Source organism: Leguminivora glycinivorella, chromosome 1 (genome assembly GCF_023078275.1).
Source record: "Leguminivora glycinivorella isolate SPB_JAAS2020 chromosome 1, LegGlyc_1.1, whole genome shotgun sequence".
In the NCBI taxonomy this organism is placed as follows: Eukaryota; Metazoa; Arthropoda; class Insecta; order Lepidoptera; family Tortricidae; genus Leguminivora; species Leguminivora glycinivorella.
In genome coordinates, this window is record NC_062971.1 from 22,790,069 (window position 1) to 22,817,061 (window position 26,993).

Genomic DNA, 26,993 nt, shown 5'->3' on the forward strand with positions numbered 1-26,993 from the left:
CCGCACGCTGTTGCAGAACCTAAGTACATGCATATTTATAGCCACTGGTAGCCATAGCTTGAAACAAATTACATATATTCTGTGAATCGTATTTTCCTGTACTTATAAAAATAATGTACTCTTTGTAAAATTGTACTTAAACGTTGTTTCGAAATTTGTTGGATGTTTTGTATATTCTACAGTGACTCTATCTTTGTCAAAAGCATGTAAATATCAGCACACAATGTAGATATTTTAGATACATAATGAGAGTTCAAATATTATGAAGAATAAATATTATGTTTAGTTGACATTTGTGTTTTTTTACACTTTATCCTTAGACTGTCATTACTAGCTTAAAACATACACTAGGTTGTGTGTAGGTTCACTAAGGCACAGTATTGGCTGGGTGCGAAGTAGGCGGTGGGAGAACCACGAATCGATCGCAGCGCGCACCGTGGCCAAAAAAGGAATCCTCGGCAGACTAACTGTCACTTTTTACAGCGAAATTTACGTATCCGTGCATTTAAAGTAAAAATAAATAAATGTGCGTCACGATACTTAATCTTAAAAATAAGATCGTGTCAAGTTCATTTTGAACACCTTGCCCGCTACGGAACTTATGCTGCTGACTGTACTTTTAAGATAGACAAAAATTCTGCATTATTAACGACACATAAATAATCGTCTCCAATATATATGAAATGAGTTATTACCTAAAATCGGTTTACTTCTTTATTTACATTTCGTGAACTCAACCGTGAGAAACTCCGTTTGTACTTACCTGAAATTTATTGATCGTGTCATTTTAGACGGAATTTAAAAAGGTGAATGTTATTATCGACACATTGCGAGGGTTTACTGGTGAAACCCGATAAGTCGAGATAATTTGTCCTTGAAATAACAACATTGTGGAAATTGCACATAGTTTGAATTTCAAAAACCAGTTTGCTCAACATATCGGGTTTCACCAGTAAACCCTCGATTGATGTATTATAGTACTAGATACACAGTCAGGCGAAAAAAATGGCTACAGTCAAACTCTAGATCTTACGAAAAAGTATAGAGTTGGTGACTTAGTCATAGTCATTCACCGACCGGCGTCGAATGACAATGTCGTCGTGCTCGGTTAAGAATTGTAAAAATAGCACAAAAAAACACAAGAAAGACAGTGGGATAAGTTTTTTTACGTAAGTAATTCAAATGTATTGACAAATTATGTATAAACTCGATGCAATTTCGTGTTTTAGAATAAATTTAATTAATTGCAAAATAAAGGATTTTCATGGAACAAAAAGGTACGGAGTCGCTATTATTTTATTTACATCTACTTACATGCGTTTTCTTATACATGTGCCTATTGACGAAAAAGTAGGTAGGCAGTGTACAGTAGCCATCAGATATATGGCAACGAACAAGATGTTCAAAAATATCTGAACATACACTCACACGTTTTCTGATATCTTTGAGTAACTCGTACGTTGCGATATATCTGACTGTATATTTTTAAAATACGTGTAGCAAACTTGAAATGGCAGATTTCATCACTTTGTCTCGTATGTACTTTAATAGCGTTATATTTTAATTCAAGATTCCCTCGGGATCCCAAGCGACGATCCTCTCGGAATCCCTCATTACGCTCAGGATTCCATTTTAGAATCCCTCGCTACGCTCCGGATTCTATTATATAATCCTCCGCTACCTTTAGGATTCAATGTACGCCCTCGCCGTAAATTTATCATTTTGCTCCCCTCTGAGACACAATCTACTATTTGGGTTGTATTTATCGAAATAAATATTGTTGCCGGTTTTACAGATTTTATTTTGTTTTTAGTATTTGTTGTTATAGCGGCAACAGAAATACATAATCTGTGAAAATATCAACTCTCTAGTAGGTACATATTTAGTCTAAGTATCGACACTATAAATTTATATGATCGAATTAAACATTATGCTATTTCATTAAAATGATTTGTTTATTTACTTACTCTTCGTATTGACAGAAACCCATTTGGCGTTTCAAAGTCCGCCGTAGTTGTAATCGCTAGGTGCTGTTGTCATCGTGCACCCAGCCATATAGTTATAGTACTATCGTACTAGGGCGAGGTTTATTTATGAAAAGTCATGTTTGTTTGCTGCATCACTTTATTCATTTATACATGAATACATTAGTCAACGCCATAAACTTCAGTGCCTACGTACTACCTAAACAACATTACTATATATTGTCTGTAAATTATTCTTCTATACAATACAGCCCGCCTACCTCTAATACTCTAACAATTCTAGTCGTGTTGCTAAATGCGAGACCGTAACTACCGGCTTATATCATTTGTTGAAGCTGTTGTTTCACACAAATTGTTTATTCTCGGTTATCATAACTTTTTACAAGTATAGAAAGCTACCATTGAAACATTAACTATTTTGTAAACCATACATAGAAGTGCTATTGACTAATACACAACACAATAATTACAATAATTATATATTGACATTGATTTTGCAAGCTATATTACTATGGTATCAGTTTATGACATTTGTAAGTGATTAGTAGTACTCTTAATAACACCGAATACAGTATTTCAAGATAGTGCTTATTTTCATAACCTTATATACTTTGTAATAAACTTATTATGACAGAAAAGTAATTTTAATAAACGCAATCTATTTTTCACCTTAGGAATGTTGAAAATGCATAGAGTATAAAATTGCGTAGGTATTAAGTTAAATTGACTGTTACTCAAGCCTTTTTACTTCATATAAAATCCTTATACATTGTGTGATTGTGACTAGACTAATCCATATAAATGATAATTGATAGGTTATGAGATATTTTTTATAAGTAGGCAGGTTAGTATAAATTATGGAAGTTTAAATCATCTTATTAGATTCAAAAAGCAAAGAGAAGCCAATAAAGCAATAACAGAAAACAGTTGCCAAAAAGTAATAGTATGTTTTCTGATCATTCCTTTTATAATAATATTCATGAGTATAAATTAAAAGTAAAAATTATCACAATCTTAGACTGAGCGAGGCTACATGAATATCAAACACTTTACAACAAAGGAAAACAATCTTAAAGCTAATTACGTGTATACTGTATAGGTACAATAAATATTCGACAAACTCATCTGAGATCTAATAAAAACATTAAATAAATAAAATATATTACCAATATTTTTTTACAATACTAATACTGATTAAGTTGTATAAATAATGCATAAAAAGCACCAAAAAAGAATATTCTTGAAATCTTATCATATTACTAATCAATGTTTGACTAATGTACAAAGAAAACTGGATGATGGTAATATTCAAAAGAACTGCTAATGTACGACCAAGTACATTGTATACATACACATATAAACTCTGCTACTCAAGAAGATAACATCAATTTCAATCTTAAATATGTTTCTATAATAAATATTGACGGTCCGTTATCTCCCCGTGGATTTATAGACTAGCTGAATTCAGGAATCATCTTTATATTTTCAGATAAGAATTCCTGGTCGAACAAATCCAAATGTATGAATATGAAAGTCTAGGAATGATATACATTTTTTAATGAGTTAAATTAAAAACGAGCGGTTCCCTTCACCTTCGCTACTAATTATACTTTGTATCAGGTCGCGATAAACGTGGTGAGCCCCTAAGGCACGGGTCCCACCTCGAGCTAGTAAACTATGAGCTATAAAAACGAACAAAAGATAATCACTCCCGTGTAAATAAAAGAGACACGGTGATGTTTATAGTTACTCGCCCAGCGGTGAACTATCAATATCGCCGTGTCTCTTTTATTTGCACGAGAGTGCTTATCTTTTGTTCGTTTTTATAGCCGATAGCTCATAGCTTACTAGTTTGCGGTGGGACCAGTGCCTAAGGTTCACAATGTTGTCATTCTTCGAAGTCTCTAAAAAGTACATAATTTATAATACTAAATAATATTTGACTAGATGGTTCAGAAAATCAGGTATTATGATTTATTCCGCACCTGACACTGAATCTTTCAACTTTTTCAGTGTTCCTTTTTGCATTATCAGACATTGTACAACTTTAGTCCACAAAAAATAATGCATATTAATCTTGACAACGAATGATGTATGCCTTGTTGAATTGCTATAAACATCATTGATTGGATGATTGGATGTGTCTTTAAGATGTGGGCTATTCCTTTCTGTCACCTTACTTTTGTGCAGTTAAATCATGACAAAAATAAGGAACCCTATACTCTGTCAAACAAGTTTGTCAGTAAATACGAACAAAGAAAACTATATGCATCCTTTTCTTTAGGATGCTAATGAAAAGGATACCTATAGTTTTCTTTGTTCTTATTTACTGACAGACTTGTTTGACAGAGTTTAGTAACCAAACGATTTGTCAGATTTTTTTTTAAACCTTCATTTCAGTTTAGTCAAATATTTAAGATGACCCATAATTGGTTGAATTTCAAGTCAAAAAATCTTTGCTATCAATAATATTAACACTTCAACATGGCATTAGTATTTTGTAATAATCTGGTTACACGGTTAACTATAACTTTGCTGGGGAGTTATAAATAAATGTTTGCGAAAACATTTACACACAAAAACCTTAAATACCACTGTTACCTTATCTACATAGTGCATGTATGAGTTAAGCAAATATTTCAATAGGTAGACATTTTACAAAATACTGAATATTCTTTGCTGTGTCACGGAGCTTTCCACAAGAAGTGCATGGTCCGTGGAACCTAAAACGAGAATAATATAATGAATTCTTATATTTCTTATACAATGAAGTATACATTTCTGCACCGATAGCATGGTCGCGCGATAAGCAATAAAACATCAGGCCGTCCCTATCGCACTTACAAATAGTGTTGATGTTATATCATTTATCGCGCGACCATGATTGCCTGCCTGGTCTATTATTAGTGTGCCTCAAGACACCTTCGCTTTTGAATTATTTTAAGTAGTTCGAACTATAAAACTCCCGTGACTCAAACACGTCATGTTTCGATCCATTTTCGAGGATCTGTTTCAAAGAGTAACGACCCCGCCTTCACTCGTCGAATGCGCGGCGCGTACTGCGAGCCAGAGCTATGCGCGCGTGGTTGCTCATGTCATGACGGATCGAAATATGTCGAGCGTTATTTCGACTTGATTAAAAACGTGAGTAACCCACTTAAAATATTGTAATTATATTTTAAGTAGATAAATTATTGAAATACATAATGGTTAAATAAAATGTGAGTTGTAAACATCACTGTGATGTCTTATCGGGCAGAATACTTAAATTACTTAATAAATAAATATCCAAGAAGGAAAATGGGGACTAGGTTTAAACATAATAGGCTAGTTTCCTATACTTAATAGTTATTTGTTATACAAGGGGGCAAAGTTCTATTTTAACGCCGAGTGTGGAATTGAAAAACGAGCAAGTGAAAGGATTCTATAGTTGAACCACGAGCGAAGCGAGTGGTTCAAGAATAGAATCCTGAACTTGCGAGTTTTTTAACACACGAGAAGTAAAATACATTTGCACCCGAGTGTAACACAAAACTTTTCCCCTCACGCGAGTGGTTCAAGAATAGAATCCTGAACTTGCGAGTTTTTTAACACACGAGAAGTAAAATACATTTGCACCCGAGTGTAACACAAAACTTTTCCCCTCACGCGAGTGGTTCAAGAATAGAATCCTGAACTTGCGAGTTTTTTAACACACGAGAAGTAAAATACATTTGCACCCGAGTGTAACACAAAACTTTTCCCCTCACTATAGAGAGGAAACTACAACGCAAAAAATGCGTTTATCACTGCTTCCAGTAGTTCCACAGGTGGTAAATCATCTTTATTACTAGATTCACCTACTTTTATCAATTTTAAAGCAGTTAATTTGACTTTATTCAAGGTCAAATTACTTTACCCACTAGTGGATAAAATGCATTTTTACCCGCTGGTATTAAAGGACAAAACACGTGTTTCCGAGCTAGTGAGGGGAAAAATAAAATATTTTATGCAGTGCACGAAATAAAGCACCACATAATTAAAAGAAAAATATGGACAGTAGTTATGTTTAAACATAATTTCTACTTAATAAGTCAAAGAGAAAGATATACACCGTGTTTCACTTAACACTAAAAACCTGAAAACCGTTTGTTCAGAATCGAGAGTAGAATCGATTGAGCTATATCTTGATGGGGGTAATATTTTTATTTAAATTAGTAATATTAGTTTTTTTTTACGTGCCTATTCTATTGTATTCGTAATGCAACATTGTGTATATCGCATTGCTAGAGGTTGTTTACCTTTTTCAGTATTTGGGGGTTAAATACTGGCTGGTTACTTGGACGATTATTTTTTCCGCTACGAGTTTGACATTGTTTGTCAGTTTAATCTTAATATTTATCATAAGTCATAACAAATTGAACTCGTACCTAATAACAACCTTGTCATTTTGAATATTGGGTTTAAATTTGCTTACTGCGATTACATGTCCAATTTGAAGTTTACTGTGACAAAGCTTTAAAGTGTTTTACAGTGACATCTTAGCTGTCTATTGATAAACCTTATGTCGTTGCAGTAACGTACACAAATAAATAGTTTTATGGTTTATGATGGTAGTTAGCAATTATTTTATTGAGTGTAGAGCTAAAAGTCAAGTAGAGCTGTACAGAAAATTAAAAATTCAATTTAAAAAAAAGTAACCATCAGATTAAAAGATGAATACTCTAGATGAGTTCAAAAAAATAAAAATCAGTTGGGGTGTCTGAGGTTTTGACTGATACCGGAAACACGGTGTAAAGTAAATGAATTGACCGTGACGTCACTCCTCAGTATTTCATAGTAATTCCATATAAGGAAATCGTTTTGACAGTTTTTAAAAAGAAGCTGATTTGACTAGTAGGATACTAGCCTATCAATCAATCAATCAATCAATCAATCAATCATTTATTTGCAAGAATACTTAATTGTAGTTACAGGTTGTTCTTGTAAGAATTTTCAGTCACAGTATTCTATCGTGGTTAAACTTAATTTGAAGCAGGGATGTAACGGAGCTCTGCTTCTGCTTCCGTTTCTGCGGAACTTCCGTTTTGTTTTACACATCCGCTTCTGTTCCGGTTCTGTTATTTTTCAAACGGAAGTTATAGCGGATGTCGGAATTTAGCGCGACGGTGGGACATGAGCGGCGTACATCAAAGACCAACAGGTCTATACCTGTCATTCACTCATCTCTCCGCTTGCCACGTGCTGCGATACTAAACATCAATCGCTTCATTCCATTGCGCGCCAATATTTATTTTGTCCTGTCCACCTAGTTAGTAGCGAGTGAACAACTATTCAGTGGTGCAGGGCTTATCTACGATCCCCTTAGAAGCAAACTGCCGTGAGATAAAGCTGCTAAGCTTTTGTTTATTAAATACAGTTTACTTCTTTTATAATCACTCCATTTAATTTAAAAATTTATTTGTGTGCTAACAATTACACATATAATTTTTACTGGTTAGTTTTGGATTGTATTATACTACCTACGAGTAAGTTTTCTTTTCGTTTCTAAAACCTTTTACGGCATAATAAAGGTTTAAAAGGATTCTTATGTGATTTTTAGTGATTACCTAAACAACTAAACATCTTAAAGTTCAAGGTGATTTAAATTTTTGGATTGTAATGAATGATATACTTAAGATAAAATATCAGGTAACTTTTCTTTTCGTTTTTAAAACCTAAGTGGGCCTAAAGGCTGATTACAAACTGCTGATTACAGGCTGAACAGTAAACACCTAAAGGTTCTAGGTAATTTAAGTAGTTTTGGTTTATGTTATACCTATGTGGTATTTTTAGGGTTCCGTAGTCAACTAGGAACCCTTATAGTTTCGCCATGTCTGTCTGTCCGTCCGTCCGTCCGTCCGTCCGTCCGTCCGTCCGTCCGTCCGCGGATAATCTCAGTAACCGTAAGCACTAGAAAGCTGAAATTTGGTACCAATATGTATATCAATCACGCCAACAAAGTGCAAAAAAAAATGGAAAAAAATGTTTTATTGGGGTACCCCCCCCTACATGTAAAGTGGGGGCTGATATTTTTTTTCATTCCAACCCCAACGTGTGATATATTGTTGGATAGGTATTTAAAAATGAATAAGGGTTTACTAAGATCGTTTTTTGATAATATTAATATTTTCGGAAATAATCGCTCCTAAAGGAAAAAAAGTGCGTCCCCCCCCCTCTAACTTTTGAACCATACGTTTAAAAAATATGAAAATAATCACAAAAGTAGACCTTTATAAAAGCTTTCTAGGAAAATTGTTTTGAACTTGATAGGTTCAGTAGTTTTTGAGAAAAATACGGAAAACTACGGAACCCTACACTGAGCGTGGCCCGACACGCTCTTGGCCGGTTTTTTCATTTCGTTTTTAACATCTATAACTTCCGCTTCTGGTTCCGGTTCCGCTTCTGCTTCCGTTAAACTAAATTCGAAACTTCCGCTTCCGCTTCCGGTTCCGTTAAAACCACATCCGTTACATCCCTGATTTGTATTGTCATAGCAGTGTGGGTACTCACCGCGCTACTGCTTGGCCTGTATGGCGTCGTGGCAGCGCTGGCACACGCGCACGGGGCGCAGCGCGCGCAGGCGGCGCACGGGCGCCTCGTAGCGCGAGCAGCGGCCGCAGAACACCGCGCCGCACTCGCGGCAGTGGTGCCGCCTCTCCAGCGCCGTGAACCGCACCTGGAGAACGCGACATCGATCTTAACCCTGAGATGCGGTCAACACATGCAGTAGTCGTACCAACATAACAACCGTAGGGAAGATCAGCGCTGATGAATGGTCCCGTCTCAGCATACCCAGGAGGTCAGCATCTATGCTGAGGCGGGACCATTTCGTGGTAAACCCGTCATACTTTTTTTTAATATTAATTGTAAAATTTATGTAATACTTATGTAGATAATTATGTGTTTACCATGAATAAACTATTGAATCTTGAATCTGTAGTTGCAAAAATCCATATACATATCGGACAAAAAATGGCGCACTACGTCAGAAACCGATCGTAATTTATAACCGTCCGCTTGTATGGCGAGGACCCGCCCGGCGGGTTCTTCGGCATCTGAACAAAGTTTACGAGTGCCCATCAAGCCAGATTCTTGATTGCGAAAGTGTTAATAGGGCATAATATGGAGAGAAGTGTATCATCTTGGGGCGAATGAATGGTAAACGCGCTTGAGGTGGGGCTCGTAAGAGATGGTCTGACTGTCTGCAGAAGTCGACTGGCGGCAGCCTATACCGTGCAGTCCACATGGCTTATGACCGCATTCAATGGAGACATGCTACTTGTGGTCGCGATCCTCAGCATTGAGGGAACGAGGAAGAAGAGAATTGGGCATAAGGAGCAATATGCTCTTTGAAATATTCACAACATATTTTTATCTAAGTAACATAAGTTTATCTATCGTTGACAGGTTTCAAAATTGACTAAACATGAGATACTCATGCCCAACATGAATTTATAGTATCACTTCACTTATCACTCATTTTTTTAGTGCAATGTAACGTACCTGACATTGAGTGCAGTAAGGTGCGGTGTCGTCGCGAATCCAGTGATCTGCCGGGCCGCCTTTCGTCGCGCTAGACATGTCTGGCGCCGACCAGCGGAATATCTGCCAAAATAGTAAAGTTATCAATTACAGCACTAGTAAACGAATTAAATAAATAGATAAAGTTCAAAACAAAGTATTGCTTATATAGGTAGCGTTCGTTAACATTACAAAAAAGAAAGGGTCTGTCGTCGCCGCTATCATACTATCGTCTCGTATTCTGTACAATAGGAAACTTGACTGTTCTTAAAAAATAAAACCGCCTTCAAAAATAAGCGCGTTACAAAACACGGAGAAACTAAAAAGCAAAAAATAATAAACCTTTGAATTCAGATTTCTTATCGTATTGCAATAATCTAAACATCCAAATTATAAACAAATCAATTATTTTTGCAGTCGGTACCAGACCTGTTCGTCGCCTTGCTATTGCCTGTTTGCCCCACCCAACTCATACGCAGGCTGGCACCGACTCCAAAAATAATTGATTTGTTTATAATTTGGATGTTTAGATTATTGCAATACGATAAGAAATCTGAATTCAAAGGTTTATTATTTTTTGCTTTTTAGTTTCTCCGTGTTTTGTAACGCGCTTATTTTTGAAGGCGGTTTTATTTTTTGTTAAAAAAGTTTATTTATTTGTTGATTTTTAGTGGTTCCTATTGATATTATATGTATCAGTCCGAATACATGTACACTAGTGAAAGAATTATCCTTTAACTCCTAACCATTGAGGAGTTGACCTTCCATCATCAGCTCAGCCACATAAAATTATTACCATCAGGCGTAAATACTGGTTTACCTTTGAAAAATACACTGAAAACATTACATGTACCTATAACATTTGAAGAGTTCCCTCGATTTCTCCAGGATCCCATCATCAGACCCTGACTTGGTGCCAATGGGACCATCTCGGGGTTATACCCGTTCGGTCAAAAAAAAAATTTTGAAAATCGGTCCACAATTCTCGGAGATATCGAGGAACATACATACATAAAAAAAAAAAAAAAAAAAAAAAACATTCAGTCGAATTGAGAACCTCCTCCTTTTTTGAAGTCGGTTAATAAAATATGTTATATCATGCACAAAATAAAGCATCAGATAATTATTATAAAAACATGGACAGAAGTTATTTTTAAAACGAATTTCTATTTAACAAGTCCGGTAGAAATATATTAAGTAACTTCATTGACCGTGACGTCACTCAATTCGATTTCATGATTATTCCTTACTAGCTTTTGCCCGCGGCTTCGCTCGCGTTAGAAAGAGACAAAAAGTAGCCTATGTCACTTTCCATCCCTTCAACTATCTCCACTTAAAAAATCACGTCAATTCGTCGCCCCGTTTTGCCGTGAAAGACGGACAAACAGACAGACACACACACTTTCCCATTTATAATATTAGTATGGATTAGCAAGTCGTTCAAATTCGTTTTGACAGTTCTTAAAAAGAAGCTGATTTGACTAGGAGGCAAGTTACCTACAACTATGTAGATTAAATATGAGGGTTACCCGTCCTCTGGCGTCGCCGACGGCGAGTCCGCGGCCGGAGCGCGCGGCGGCCACGGCGGTGACGGACGCGGGGCACGCGTTGTCGCGCCGCTCGTACGCCGTGTGCATCGTCAGCTTGCCGCGGAGTATCAGTCGTCGTTGCCATTTTATTGCTGTTTCGCATTCTGTAATAGTATTTTATACAACAGGCGTTTAAAGGAGGTCAAAAAAGACGAGTGGCGTGGGTAACAATTTGAGGCGAAGCCGAAATAGTACATTGTGCAACAAGGGGAGGAAGTTGAATATTACTAACGAGAGTAAGTTAAATCGCGACGGCTTGCCGGAGCGATTTAAAGACTCGAGTTAGTAATATTCATACTCCCCGAGTTACACACAATGTTTTTCATCACATTTGAGAGAAAAATACAGAGGAAACAGTCATAAGGCAAACCCTTCAACCGGCGGCGTTGCGACCGGTAGTGTATCTTGATTTACATCAAATTATTCATATTAAATCCATTGTTTTTGATAACAAACACTTTTTGAACGAAAACAAACTCGAAAATACTGCGTATAAATTAAATGCAATGTTCAAAAAAGCAGATAAATCATATGATTGAACTAAAATTTCACTTATTTTCCATTCATTTCAATATTTTTATCTGTTGTACTCTCCGTTGCTAGGCAACGGTGGGTGCCTCGCGTACGCACGCGGTCAAGCGCGAGTAGAGAGCATGTTGTCAGATTATAAATTATAACAATTTATCTCAGTTAAATTTACGAAATAAATGCAAATCACACTGAGAGAATTGTAAAACATAAATAAAATGCATTTTTAATACCGTATTTAATGTCTTTTATAGCTTTAATAGACAAATTTTGTTTGTGCAATAAAAATCCTTGGCAGATTGAAACATCCTTTGCCTGAAGTATTGTACGGATTGTATTCACTTTTAAAACTAAATCCATTATTCCCTTGGGAATAAAATAGTACATTATGCTTCAGTACACGTAGACGTAATGTTACCTTTAAACAGCAAATGTGATGAAAATTGTTATTAAGACGCCACGAGTATTTTTTGACTCAGTTAAACACCGTTGCATACAATACTTTTTCTACGACCATTAGCCCGTTGCTTCTGGAAAGTTATGTATGAAAATGTTGGCATAATTAATGGAAGATTTTTTTTGGTTGGGATATGTACATTATAGGCCGAAGTTATTTTTTATCAACCCTCCCCATCTCTCCCCCCTCTGCGTCACCCCTCTTCCCCCCCCTTAAATAGCCGAAAATATGGTTTTTCGCGATTTCTGACAAAACCGTTGAAGATACAGAAAAAGCGTGTAGGAACAAAGTAATCCTTAATAAATTTACTACAAATCATTCATTAACACTTTGGTTCTAGCACTTACAGTTTTCGCGTGATCCATCACGAAAGTTGGTCCTTTGCTGCAATTTTCTTTAGTGAATGTTAAGTTTTCTCCCAAATTGCTTACGAAATCTGTTTGATATTACTAAAATATTATAAACTGAAAATGAATTTCAGGGGGAAAAATCACTACCATGGGTGGAACTTGAACTCACGGCTTCTGGATTGAAACTCCAGGGCTCTACCAACAGCTACCAAAAGCTCATCCCCAGTCATCGATATACTATATGGATCAATGGTACTCCTAGCGACTACTACCGTGAAAATATGACGTCTTAAATAGTTACTGGAATTCCAAGACATATTGGAAATTCCACCCATGGTAGTGATTTTTCCCCCTTAATTTTATTTTAGTCATGGGTTACAATATTTTAGTCATATCAGACAAATTTCGACGATTTCGTAAGCATTTTGGGCGAAAACTTAACATTCATTAAAGAAAATTGCAGCAAAGGACCAACTTTCGTGACGGATCACGCGAAAACTATAAGTGCTAGAACCAAAGTGTTAATAAATGATTTGTAGTAAATTTATTAAGGATTACTTCGTTCCTACGCGCTTTTTCTGTATCTTCAACGGTTTTGTCAGAAATCGAGAAAAACCGCATTTTCGGCACTTTAAGGGAGGGTAGAGAGGTGACGCAGAGGGGGGAGGAGTGGGGAGGGTTGATGAAAAATAACTTCAGTCTATAACGTACATATTTCAATTAAAAAAAACCTTCCATTAATTATGCCGTAATTTTAGCTAATTTCCCCCTACTACATGCACTTACTTTTGAATAGTTTTCTAGAATAACTTTCGTGAAATTCGCACTGTTTCCTATAAGTATTTTGACTTGTCCTCTGCAATGTTTCTGCACTCACCCTGTCGCTCGCACTCCCCCGCGCCGCCGCCCGCCCCCGGCCGGCGCCCCGCGGCCCGCGATATCCCTTAACGGCTACCTAACAATGCTGTAAGAGCTATATCGTATGCGTGGGTACGCGGGGCGCCGGCCGGGGGCGGGCATCTTTTATGTAGGGTTTTAACGATCTATGCACGACACGGTAAATGACGAATAACAACACGGGAGTAGAAAAAATAACATAAATAAGTCTTTACCATGAACACCGAGCAAAATATTTCTTAGCTAATACGCGAAATAGCCAGGTAGGATTTTTACAATAATTCCATAGACGTTACCATAGTATACATATTATATTGCTATTACGAGAGAATAGGGATAACGACTACATACATTTTGCATTCTGTTTAGTCCGTCAGTTAGATCGTCCAAAGATACAGAACACATATTTTTCACTTTTTCTAATTAATGAAAAAATACATAAGATATAGAGCATCAAAGTTCCGGAGTGGGGGCTTGTCACGTCACTTCTAAGTAAATATTGCACCTAGGCGTGACGTCACGCAAAACTTCAACGCACTGTACCGTCGTCATTTTTCGTTTACGAAAAAAGAAAAAATACATGTCTAAAATTCTTTGATAATCTAACTGACGGACTAATTAGTTTTTTTTTAGTCGTCTCGCCTATTAGTTAACAAGCTTACCCGGATCTAGCCTGGGCTTGGCGCGGTCGGGCTTGGGCGAGGCGGGCGCGGATACGACGACAAACGAGTCCGTGAGACTGGTGTCGGACTTGCTGGCTCGCAGCCCGCCGCTCACACCCTCCGTCTCCGTCGACTGGCCCGGTGCGCTCTCTAGGGAACCAGAATCAGCAGAATCGCCTATGCTACCGCCACCTATAATATGATATTATTTTGTTTAAATGCTATTAAGATTTTTTTTTAATCTTTGTCATAAAGAAGTAGGTAATCTAAAGAAACTGGAATAAGAGGTTTCAAATATTTCGTAATGAAAGTTGGACAACAATCAACAGCAAGGACGAGGCAATAAGATCAAAACAATAATGCAGACTCGTGTTATTTCTTGTACGCCTCGTACACCGCACTTCAAATTATTTGGACGAGAGACATAGTTCTTGCACGTATTTTTAACAAGTAAACGTCCTACAAAAGTGAACTTACTCTTTCTAAACAGCGGATTCCCCTTAGATTTCCTGCGCATGACGACGTTGCCCTGCTTCTGCAGCTTCCTGTGTTCCTTCTCCGTCTCTGTATCCTTATCGTTGTCCTTGTCATTATCATAGTCTTTAGTCTCGTCGCACGAGTCGACGGGTTCTTGGTAGGGCGCCTCTTGGTCGCTGCATGTGTCCTTTTCGTCATGCCGCCGGGAGGACTCCTTCGCACTTGTCGTTTCGCATGCGTCTGAGAGCGAGCTCTCGGATGCGGATTTGACTAGTTCTCCTGTTGAAGTAGATTTTTTATTAGTTTACTGTAAAATGTACAGCTCAAACATTTTAATTACCATTACCAAAGTATCAAACTCAAACTGAGCATACATCCTGGCAAAAAAAGAGTATAAAATAATAGAGGCGCCACCGTCTATGTAAACCGTTTTGCATTTGGAGACTATTTTGACACTTTTCTATGAGAACAGTTAAGTGTTGCTGTGATAAAAAAAAATCGTTCAATTTCTAGTCTTTTTTGGAAAGATGTAGAAATATTAATAAGTTGTCAAAACGTCTTAATGGTAAGCGATACTGTGGGTAGCGACTTTGCAGGCAAATCACACAATGGGTTCTTATTTTTACTTATTTTTAGCCAAACATTCGCACCCAAAGTCCTGACTTATGGTCGTAATGTTACTAGGAGTGGACATCAATTTAAAACTTATCCAAGTGTCAAATGCATGCTGAATTGTACGAACCGTTATCATTATCTTGCGACAAGCTCATCTGCTTCACCAACTCCTCGACCCTCTTGATGGCCGCTTCCGTCTTGCTCGGTTGGTCTTCGCTCTTCGTCTCGTCGAAGGTCGTCTCGCCCTCAGACTTGGCCTCCTCGCTTTCTTGTACGGACAAACTGTGCTCTTTGTCTTTCGCTTCGATTGAACTGGTGGGCTGCTCTATACTGATCGCTTCGGTGCTTTGTGGTTGGTCTTCAACGGTTTCTGGTATGTAGTCGATGGACCACATCTGTGAGAAAAAAAGTTTTTAAAATTAGACATGATACATTCAAAAATCTAGATTGATTTGTGAATTCTTGTCTCTACTTTGGGTTGATTTAGGTCGATACAGTTTGGAAATCGATGGGACAACCAAACAAGCACCACGTAAGAAATATGCAACTCGTGTCGATTGAAAACTCCACTCCACTCCACTCGTTTCGAATTTCCCTTTTTTCCGCACTTGTATACAATTAGTCAATTACTCACCCGCACCACGCCGTCGGTGGAGCCAGTTATGATGACGTTGAGCGGGTCCCATTCTCGAGTCTCGCTAAAGGCGCAGCATAGGATCTGTTGCGAGCTCTTGGGCCCGCCGCCGGTGTCCACGGAGCCGAGCGGCGTGCCGTTAATGTCCCATGCGTAGAGGTAGCTACCGCTGCACGTTGCTATGTCACCCTGGTACAATACATTAAAAAGATCTTCTCAAAACATATACAAATTCGGCGCTAACAGTAGACTTTTTAAAGGGGTTACCAATCTAACCTAACCCAATCAATGAATATAACCTAGCCTAGCATAGGATACCTTTATCTCACGTTAGGTCAAATGAAAATTCGGTACGTGAAACGTCGGCCAAACATATTTCGAAGTTGGGATATGTTACCTTTGGATTCTTGCATCTTTGGATATCGTGAAGTTTACGGACAAAATCGCTGTCATTTCTATATAGTACATATTCTGATTTTTCCTTCCGTATTTGATACTAACCGTAAGATCGTCAATGGCTAGTGCAGAGACAGGCGGCGGGGATGGCATAGTCGGTGAGAGTTGCCTTATGAACGAGCCACGCTCGACGTCCCAAACTATAGCCTGACCATCTCGGCTGCCGCTGACCACGAGATTGTAGGCGGGGCTCGCGGCCAGGCATGTTACGGCTTCTGAGTGCCCGTAGAGACACACTTTCACTGTTAAGCGACGACGCCGGGCCCAGTATTGCCATACTGTTACCACCTGTAATAAATTCGAGATTCATGATATCAATTACCTATTTAAAACATGTTAATGTTTCAGTTTTATTGCGCCGTCTCGTCTACACTACATAGGTATCTGAACGAGTAACTAACCGTGCTAGTGCCCGCAGTAACTATGGTCTTGGCACTCGGACAAACACAGGTCACGATCTCGCCGCACGCCTGCGCCACGGTCTCACAAACGAACACAGCGCGGTCGTTGTCATAGTTGCCGACGCGTAGCGAATGGTCCGCGAAGCCCCACGCCACGTATTTGTTGTACGACGGCGGCATTAGGACTTTATTTTGCTCCACTGCAAGTATGGCTTTGTCGGTGTACAGGATTTGGCCTACTGGGCCTTTGACCTCTGAAAATATGTAGATACATTTATATAATACATGTTTTAATTACAAAGTTTTCTGATTTAATATACTACACAGATATCCTAATTTCATACCTTTGACAGGTTGTAGAGAAGGTCTTAAATTCTCCAAATTGTGGAAGAACAACTTTTCAGGCGGCGTGATCCCTTGTGACGGGATTATATTGTTCGGGTCTAATATGGTCGAGCTCCGTTGAGACATCTTTTTGCTGGGGTGAGCTTTTTTGAAGAGCTGCTTTGGTATCTGACCAAAGTTGTTTATGAAACCGATCGTGGCGTTTTTCTTTAGAGGATCGTCGATGCTGAAAAAGAGAAATAAGTTATGAAATAAGTATGCGAGTGCAATAGAGAGAAGCGATTTGTGAAGTTTGGAATAATTTTAAGGTCTTAGAGTAAAAATTCATTCTTAGCACTGAAATGGATACAAGAACTTGATAGACTAGGTGCTCTCACTGTTAAACTGTCCGCGCGGACCCGTCCGGGCCACTCCAAAACGATCCCTGACGTTAACACATATGTATTACCTAGTCCAGTGCGGATCGCTCCGCGCAGTCGGTCTGCGTGACACTAAAACCAGCCTAAGAGTGGAAGGCACTATGTGACAGTTTGGTGCGACTCTAATACGTTAACATACTTGTAAATATCGACGTTGCCCTCATAGAAGAGGTGGTGGAAGACGTTGTTGGCGTCGACTGCGGGCTGGCCCTGCTGCTTGTAGCCGAACACGAGGTCGATCCAGTGGTGCAGGCGGTGCGACACGTAGTCCGACTCCAGCGCCGCGCGGTGCAGGCGGATGAACTCGCGGGGCGAGCCGCGCGCCCACGGCGGGAGGACCACGTCGCCTAGGGCCACGCCTGACTGTTTTGAACCTGTAGTCAGATAGTATTTCTTTAAAATTCGAACTTTAAAAAATAACAAATGACTGTTTATTACGTTTTCTGACTTCGATACGCATATGTGCTCGACTTTAATTGTTGAGCCACTTAGATGTCACAATAATTTTGATATTTCATAGTTAAGCTATGACATCTCCAGTACGAAATGAGCTAGAAGTGGATCAACAATTAAAGTCCGTGGCCGTATTAAAATAACTGGGCATCTTTGTCTGTCAATAACATGGCACATCATGAGCCGCTCGTGGGAACAGCTTCGATTATGTTAATAATTATTGACTCTCATAAAACTCCTTACTATAAAAATCACTACCGCAGCACGAGTGAGATACTTACCCAGGTCAAAGTTGTTGGAGTTGAGCAAGAACTCTGGCAAATAGAAGAACTCCGGTATTAGCTCTTTGACGTCAGCCATGTTGTGACGCGATGCGGAATTCCAGGCCTCCTTCACCGAATGGAACATTCTGAAAAGGTAATTAAAATAGGTTTTGTAACAGATTTGGCTAATGAGCACTATCTCATAAACCACACGTAGCGTCGTAACCAGATATACATCACACAAATACAGCATTGGCTAGATGCTTTAGTACTAAGGGTAGGTTGCACCAAATCTTCGCTAACTTTATTTCTGGAAGGAAATTTCCATAGACTTCTGAAGAGTGACGTTGAAGTGTCGATTAACTGTGGTTGATGCAACTGGCCTTAACCGTTACAGTAGTATTAGTAGTAGTAAAACACTTTATTGTACCAGAAAATAATACAACACACAGGAAAAAGAGCTTATTATAAGTACAAAGGCGAACTTATCCCTTTAAGAGCGCTATGACAAAAAAAGGCGATATATTGTAAAATGCACAATATTTATCGACAAAATTGTACACTTTACTCATACTAAAAGACAGTGAAAGTACTTGTTTCAGTTAGAACATCTTATTAACTGTCGGTTAAATAAAAAACATATGAAAAAAAAAAGCTTTTTCAATTAGTAATGATTGTTTTTCTGATGCTCGTTTAGGAAAAACCGCGTGAAGCACAGAATTCGGAGCTCTTATTATGTACAATTTGATAAGATCACTCTCATAAATGAGGTAAATTTAAGTTCCAAATATCTTGTACTTAAGGCCCATTAAACAATATTTATCATTTAATCCTTTGAAATTGAGAAATTGAAAGTAAAACGAACTCAATTTTGTCTTGAAAATACATCGAAACAAGTGATCATTTCTCCGAAAATCTACATGTTATCGAAGTTATTTTAGTATATAAATAATCTGCACAATGTGCTTAAACTGCTGTTATCCATTTGTCGTTATAATATTTTATCATGATTTTTTGTCAATTTTTTGAAAACTAGCCTTCCTGTCGCTATTTTACCGGCAACGGACGCCTGCGATTTCAGTGCCGCGCCGGAGCTCGAGCAGGTAAGACGTATGTCGCTTTGGTCTCCGAGTTTTCATCGCAAACGTCGAGAATATTTATTGTTGTGTGGGTCGGACGCCTTGTTTCTACACGGGCTATCCTCGCATTGTGTGTGTGTAAACAGCGAACAACGAATTTGATCCTAGATCCGTAAATATTTGCTTTTGTAATACTTTGTTATGTTTGAATGTTAAAGTATTACAACGTTGTGATGATAAAAATGTGAAAATTACAATACGGTCAAGATGATAAGACACATCAAGATGGTACTCGGGATCTGATGATGGAGCCAGAAGGTGGTCACCAGTACCAGTGAACCATGTAAGTAAACGACTTCGTGTTTAGGCTCGTTGGGTTCGTCTCAACAAGACCTTTGACAAGAGGTGGTACTCAGGGTCTGATGATGGAGCCAGATGGTGGTCACCAGTACCAATGAACCATATAACTAAACCCAGAGATGGGGAAATCGTAATCGATTCCGGATTACACGATTACTTGATTTTACTTTGTAATCTGACACTACTGGGTGTCAGATTACTTGTAATGTAATCAAGTGAAACGGTAAATTACCATTACATGTAAAGGAATCACTAATCATCTATACAATCATTACTATTACCAATAATTCGGAATCATAGTCGATTCAAAATAACTGAAATTATTGACTTGATTACTTTCAGATTACGAATATGTAGTACCTCAGATTGCTGACTGTCACTTTGACACAAAAGTCATCATGGGTGTCGTAAAATAGGTTTTAGGGGTGCTGATTCCAAAATTAATGACCAATGTGGAATCTGACATTGCTGACTGTCACTTTGACACAAAAGTCGTCATGGGTGTCGTAAAATAGGTTTTAGGGGGTGCTGATTCCAAAATTAATGACCAATGTGGAATCTGACATTGCTGACTGTCACTTTGACACAAAAGTCGTCATGGGTGTCGTAAAATAGGTTTTAGGAGGTGCTGATTCCAAAATTAATGACCAATGTGGAATCTGACATTGCTGACTGTCACTTTGACACAAAAGTCGTCATGGGTGTCGTAAAATAGGTTTTAGGGGGTGCTGATTACAAAATGAATGACCAATTTGGAATCTGACATTGCTGACTGTCACTTTGACACAAAAGTCGTCATGGGTGTCGTAAAATAGGTTTTAGGGGGAGCTGATTCCAAAATTAATGACCAATGTGGAATCTGACATTGCTGACTGTCACTTTGACACAAAAGTCGTCATGGGTGTCGTAAAATAGGTTTTAGGGGGTGCTGATTCCAAAATTAATGACCAATGTTCAATCTGACATTGCTGACTGTCACTTTGACACAAAAGTCGTCATGGGTGTCGTAAAATAGGTTTTAGGAGGTGCTGATTCCAAAATTAATGACCAATGTGGAATCTGACATTGCTGACTGTCACTTTGACACAAAAGTCGTCATGGGTGTCGTAAAATAGGTTTTAGGGGGTGCTGATTACAAAATGAATGACCAATGTGGAATCTGACATTGCTGACTGTCACTTTGACACAAAAGTCGTCATGGGTGTCGTAAAATAGATTTTTGGGGGTGCTGATTCCAAAATTAGTGACCAATTTGGAATCTGACATTGCTGACTGTCACTTTGACACAAAAGTCGTCATGGGTGTCGTCAAATAGGTATCCGGAGGTGTTTGAAAACTAATGACCAATTTGGAATCTGACACTGTTGACTGTCACTTTGACACAAAAGTGATCATGGGTGTCTTCAAATAGGTTTTCATGGGTACTGATCTCAATATTAATGATCAATTTGGAATCTGACATTGCTGACTGTCACTTTGACATAAAAGTCGTTATGGGTGTCGTCAAATAGGTTTCCAGGGGTACTGTGCAATGTCAGGTTCCAAATCGGTCATTACTTTTTAAATCATTTCATTAATTTTGGAATCAGTACCCCCTAAAAACTATTTGACTACACCCATGATTCCTTTTGTGTCAAAATGACAATTAGCACTGTGAGATTCCAAAATAGTCGTTAATTTTGGAATCAGCACCCCCGGAAACCTTTTTGACGACACCCATAATGACTTTTGTGTCAAAGTGACAGTCAGCAATGTCAAGATTCCAAATCGGTCATTAATTTTCAAATCAGCACCTCCGGAAACCTATTTGACGACACCCATGATGACTTTTGTGTCAAAGTGACAGTCAGCAATGTTAGATTCCACATTGGTCATTATTTTTGGAATCAGCACCCCCTAAAACCTATTTTACGACACCCGTGATGACTTTTGTGTCAAAGTGACAGTCAGCAATGTTAGATTCCACATTGGTCATTAATTTTGGAATCAGTACCCCCTAAAACCAATTTTACGACACCCATGACGACTTTTGTGTCAAAGTGACAGTCAGCAATGTCAGATTCCACATTGTTCATTAATTTTGGAATCAGCACCCCCGCAAACCTATTTGACGACACCCATGACGACTTTTGTGTCAAAGTGACAGTCAGCAATGTCAGATTCCACATTGGTCATTAATTTTGGAATCAGCACCCCCTAAAACCAATTTTACGACACCCATGACGACTTTTGTGTCAAAGTGACAGTCAGCAATGTCAGATTCCACATTGTTCATTAATTTTGGAATCAGCACCCCCGCAAACCTATTTGACGACACCCATGACGACTTTTGTGTCAAAGTGACAGTCAGCAATGTCAGATTCCACATTGGTCATTAATTTTGGAATCAGCACCCCTAAAACCAATTTTACGACACCCATGACGACTTTTGTGTCAAAGTGACAGTCAGCAATGTCAGATTCCACATTGTTCATTAATTTTGGAATCAGCACCCCCGCAAACCTATTTGACGACACCCATGACGACTTTTGTGTCAAAGTGACAGTCAGCAATGTCAGATTCCACATTGGTCATTAATTTTGGAATCAGCACCCCCGCAAACCTATTTGACGACACCCATGACGACTTTTGTGTCAAAGTGACAGTCAGCAATGTCAGATTCCACATTGGTCATTAATTTTGGAATCAGCACCCCCTAAAACCAATTTTACGACACCCATGACGACTTTTGTGTCAAAGTGACAGTCAGCAATGTCAGATTCCACATTGTTCAGTAATTTTGGAATCAGCACCCCCGCAAACCTATTTGACGACAGCCATGACGACTTTTGTGTCAAAGTGACAGTCAGCAATGTCAGATTCCAAATCGGTCATTAATTTTTAAATCAGCACACCCGAAAACCTATACTCGTGGTATATGCACTTGAAATGTGAAAGTGAAAATGCTAGAATGACATGTAAATCACGAAGTTGTATAGTCATATTGTTCATTGGTATTGGTGACCACCATCTGGCTCCATCATCAGACCCCGAGCACCACCTTGAAGTAATTAGAATTGTATTTGTCTTATTTTATCATTATATTAATATATACTTTACTCTAATACTTATCATATAACAAAAGCAAATATTTGGGATGGGATCTACTTTTATAATTATTACTTTAATTTTTTAAATAAATTTTAACATAATTGATATTATTTCGCGCTATATTCTCGTATTTTCGTACAAAATAATGTTTATTAGAAACCAAGAGTTTATATCGAGATAGTAGATTGTGGTTGTTATCAAAATTCCATAGAAAGGATCAAGATTGTTTTGTCCATTATTGTAGTGCGAGCGAGTGATAAGACGTGCTAGAAAGGGTCGGCATATTGGGCTCGCGCGGCGGGTAAAATACCTAATTTCGCCCGACGCCGAAATGTTATAACGCTCTTAAGGGATCTCTTCCAGTTAACCTTTGAGCAATTGAGGGAGAATTGGAGATGGTAGGCATACAGTACAAACGGCGCAGTACAGTTAATGGTTACCTGTCCGCGAGGTCGAAGTGGCCGCCCTGCAGCCGCAGGAAGTGCTGCGTGAAGGGCTCCATGCGCAGCAGGTACGAGCACACGATCATGGCGGACGAGTAGTGCGTGCCGTAGTGGTACGGGGGCGTCTCGCCGTGCGGGTCGTCCCATTCCTGCCACGTCCAAGGTTTGCTTATTACATACAAGCCAGAAATAATACGACAGTGGGCTGAACATGTTCAAGTTGTAAAACGAAAGTTTTATGTCTTGAGTACTGTAGAAAGTTTCGCTCATCATACTTGCAGTAAAAGAGATTGGGTTATATTTTTATTTTATTCATACATGTTCCATAATATAGACAGTTTCTATAACACCTATCGTGTTCGGAGACACCATGGACTTTGGCGAAATACAAGAAGTTTGACATTGGACTGTCGCCGTGAGCATCAATTGGCGTCTTCTTATTGAAAACATTCCATTCTCCAAATAAGAAATGAACGACCAGGGTAACCTGAGACAATATACTCTACAATACCATGTATCTCTTCCTAAATTGCTCGAGACATTGGGGTCCAGCTCCTGCGAGTCGTAGTCAGCGAGGATCCATGGGAACACCGGGTACTGCATCAAGTCTTTGTACAAGCGGCCCCACGAGGATAGTCTGATAGTACTACAATACCTTGTATCTCTTCCTAAACTGCTCGAGACGGTCTGGGCTCTGCGCGCCCATTGGTTTTGTGAGGTCGTGGAAGGTGGCCGGGTCGTTGAGATCCAGCTCCTGCGAGTCGTAGTCCGCGAGGATCCAGGGGAACACCGGGTACTGCATCAAGCCGTTGTACAAGCGGACCCACGAGGATAATCTGATAGTACTACAATACCTTGTATCTCTTCCTAAACTGCTCGAGCCGGTCCGGACTCTGGGCCCCCATAGGCTTGGTGAGGTCGCGGAAGGTGGCCGGGTCGTTGAGGTCCAGCTCCTGCGAGTCGTAGTCCGCGAGGATCCATGGGAACACCGGGTACTGCATCAGGTCGTTGTACGAGCGGCCCGCGAGGGTGTTCAAGTGCATCAGGTATTGGAAGTTGGATATTTCGCCTCGCTGTAACAATGCACTAGTGTTAGGTTGTGTTCTGTTTATGGCACATATAGAAATTAGTCTGCAGAAAAAACATTTTAAGTTTTGACCAATTTTATGGGCATAAAACGTCTAAATAACTAATTACAATAACGTATCAGCTAAACTAACCGTCGTCGGTTGATTCGGTCGTGTTGCGAAATTCACGATTGCCGCCAACGCAAATGCGTACGGACGTTATTAACAGTATTCGAAGTAATCTGATTTTCGCGGGCTACGTGGCTTTATGTTCTGAAGCTCTATTACACTCGCAAGTCTCGCATGCTAACCAGACTCACTTTCGTAGATCTGTGGCAGGGTTATAATGGTGTTCTCCGTACAAGAGCCTTGTTTGTGGGTCAAGTCGATTTTTCTAAAGAGATGTTGACACGTACCAGCCACCGCTGCGTGACGGAGGTGTCCCCGATGAGCGTGGCCAGCAGGCTGGCGGGCTGCTCCACGGCCACGCCGCGCTTCTGCCCCGCCACGGAGCCGGCCGCGCTGTCCGCCATACCCGTCGCTAGCGCCGTGAACCTGCTGTACACCTGCATCACAACAATTATTTAAGATGGTTGTGTTGTGACACCACTTTTACAAATAAATACAGACTGGGTATAAAACCGTCGTAGCCGCCTTCACCAGCTTGACGAGTGCATGGAGCAGGTGACAGGTCATGCGAGTGAGTGCGGCAGATATTACCTGCCAGCTCCTCGCACACGCGCCAGCTAGCGGATTCGACGCTGTTATGATAACTGAATTGGAGAAATCATGAGCACATCATCATCATGGGCCTCAGTCAATATGTGTAAGAATGTCCTATAATATTTATTTATTTATTTTATCGCTTGTTGGGACCTAAGTACTTTAAGAGTACAAAAAAACATAAGGAAATGGCCATGAGCACAGAGAGGTTCACAGAAGTGTAAGTTAAGGTGCGTACCTTATTCCGTACTTTCCTGGGGAAAGCGAGAAGATAATTTCGACCGTCGCTAGAGAAAACTTCCAAAGCTATCGGTTGCAGTAGATACCTTCTCTTGTGTACTTCCCTGTTGGATAAACAAATTTCAATATGAATAATTCACCTGTTTAATATGTACTATTACAAGTGCGTCAAGTCTGATCATTCTTACCGAATATCCTCATATAGAAATTTGTTACACTGCCTCTGATTGCTTCTCTGTATTCCTTGACTAGGTAAAATGGGCTCATAATCATCAGGACAGCTGTCCAGGTCTCTGATTTCCCTGTTCTTTAGCAGAGTGAAGCCGTCGATGACGTAGCAATGCTCTCTGCCGAATAAGAGTAGACCTTCCACCGTGTCGAGACCTTGTATTCTTGCGCAACGGAACATGTGTGTTATCTGAAATAATATCACTCTTAAAATACTTCCCTAAGTTATTGATGTTCAAACAAATCGCATCAATGGACAATCGTTTATCGACTAACACCAATCGGCAAGTATCAGTGTACCAACCCAACGTTACAACGGCTTATGCTAATATTGAAATCGTAGCTCTCTTTATCGCACCAATATGGAAGAGCGATTGTGACGTTGGATAGGTACCCCGGGTCACAAATGCGAGTCCTGCGGCTTACGACGCCACTGCTAATTAGGATCAATAGAGACCCCTTCCCGTTCGTCTCGTCTAGAGAAATGTCCCTGTGGTTGTAAATTTTTCTGAACTTATTTTTTCATGATGCTCCAACAGCTTTCTCAGCTCCAACGCTACTGAGTAGCGTCTGATTGTCCGGCGGCGGCGACCGTTGCTCATCTTCGTCCTCATTGTCAGGACTGTCTTCGTTACCTTCAGCGGAAGTCTGGTTGGTCCCGCGACTTACCACCCCACTGCTCACTAGTTCTCATGGAGACCCGTTCTCGTTCGTCTAGTCGAGATACCCTGTCTCTACAAAAATTGTTTAACTTACTTTCTCATGATGCTCCAGTAGCCGCAGTAGCGTCTGGTTGTCCGGCGGCGGCGACTGCTGTTCGTCCTCGTCCTCATTGTCGGGACCGTCTTCGTTGCCTTCAGCAGACGTTTGATTGGTCCCGCGACTTACTACGCCACTGCTCACCAGGTCTGATGGAGACCCGTTCTCGTTCGTCTCGTCTAGAGACGGGTCCCTGTTACTGCAAGAGAAACAAAAATGTATTACAAATGTGATTTATACATTTGTCAACTTTCTTGCTGATTTAAATTAACAGCGTATAAGCATAATTAAAGCATAGGAAAAATAGTTTACTTGGTAATTTCTTCTTCGTAAGTCTGTAGATCAGCGGCCTCAATGGCGTCGGTCTCGCCTAAAATGTTTCCCGTTGTTCGCCATTGCTGGTAAACCCTGTAGTACTCTTTGCTGTCCAAGCTCTGAGCTACTTTGTATTTTAATTGTTTCTGAAATAAAAAGATTGAATGTGACCGTTCTGGATTGGTTTATGAAAAAGTGGGCAAATCTAGATTCAACAAGTAAAACAAAAACATGTTATCGGTCATTTCGAATTTTTGGGTTACATAAATAACTTAGTTCCACTTGCGGTCATTTGACTCTTTGAAATCTATTTCTACTTACGTTGTCGGGATTATCCAGCTCAGGCCTATACGGGTAGTGCAGATAGAACAGATGGTTCCGCCGCAACATCTTCCTCATCCGACAGGGTCCTTCTGTAGAGTCTAGTGCCCATTTGTCTAGAGGAGAAGCGCGGGGCGGGCCCCACAGCCCGCGTTCGCGCGTCAACTCCCGCCACGCGCCCGCCCATTCTGCTTGCACGTAGCGCGTTGTGTGCATGCATGTGTTTGCGGCCGTTTGGAGTTGTAGACACCAAGCTTGTCTGCAGACAGACATATCTTGTTAGATTAAATGATGC

General features: G+C 39.7%; 1 protein-coding gene across 5 annotated transcripts in view; it reads right to left on the reverse strand.

The window, feature by feature from the left end:
• Positions 1 to 2,456: 2,456 nt before the first annotated feature.
• The window catches only part of LOC125237938 (WD repeat and FYVE domain-containing protein 3), a 50,684-nt gene continuing 26,147 nt past the window's right edge, over positions 2,457 to 26,993 (reverse strand). For all 5 annotated transcript variants that reach the window (XM_048145468.1, XM_048145365.1, XM_048145297.1 and 2 more), the window contains 21 exons: positions 26,699 to 26,957; positions 26,375 to 26,523; positions 26,060 to 26,261; positions 25,264 to 25,493; positions 25,074 to 25,179; positions 24,529 to 24,678; positions 23,900 to 24,118; positions 23,043 to 23,194; positions 18,092 to 18,219; positions 17,497 to 17,731; positions 16,938 to 17,164; positions 16,594 to 16,847; positions 16,238 to 16,480; positions 15,737 to 15,925; positions 15,230 to 15,497; positions 14,488 to 14,766; positions 14,011 to 14,202; positions 11,057 to 11,220; positions 9,510 to 9,611; positions 8,517 to 8,682; positions 2,457 to 4,708 (listed from right to left, as the gene is read on the reverse strand). In XM_048145468.1, coding sequence (XP_048001425.1) covers positions 8,521 to 8,682; positions 9,510 to 9,611; positions 11,057 to 11,220; positions 14,011 to 14,202; positions 14,488 to 14,766; positions 15,230 to 15,497; positions 15,737 to 15,925; positions 16,238 to 16,480; positions 16,594 to 16,847; positions 16,938 to 17,164; positions 17,497 to 17,731; positions 18,092 to 18,219; positions 23,043 to 23,194; positions 23,900 to 24,118; positions 24,529 to 24,678; positions 25,074 to 25,179; positions 25,264 to 25,493; positions 26,060 to 26,261; positions 26,375 to 26,523; positions 26,699 to 26,957 — 3,910 coding nt within the window. In that variant the 3' untranslated portion in view covers positions 2,457 to 4,708; positions 8,517 to 8,520. The remainder of the gene's footprint in view (positions 4,709 to 8,516; positions 8,683 to 9,509; positions 9,612 to 11,056; positions 11,221 to 14,010; positions 14,203 to 14,487; positions 14,767 to 15,229; positions 15,498 to 15,736; positions 15,926 to 16,237; positions 16,481 to 16,593; positions 16,848 to 16,937; positions 17,165 to 17,496; positions 17,732 to 18,091; positions 18,220 to 23,042; positions 23,195 to 23,899; positions 24,119 to 24,528; positions 24,679 to 25,073; positions 25,180 to 25,263; positions 25,494 to 26,059; positions 26,262 to 26,374; positions 26,524 to 26,698; positions 26,958 to 26,993) is intronic.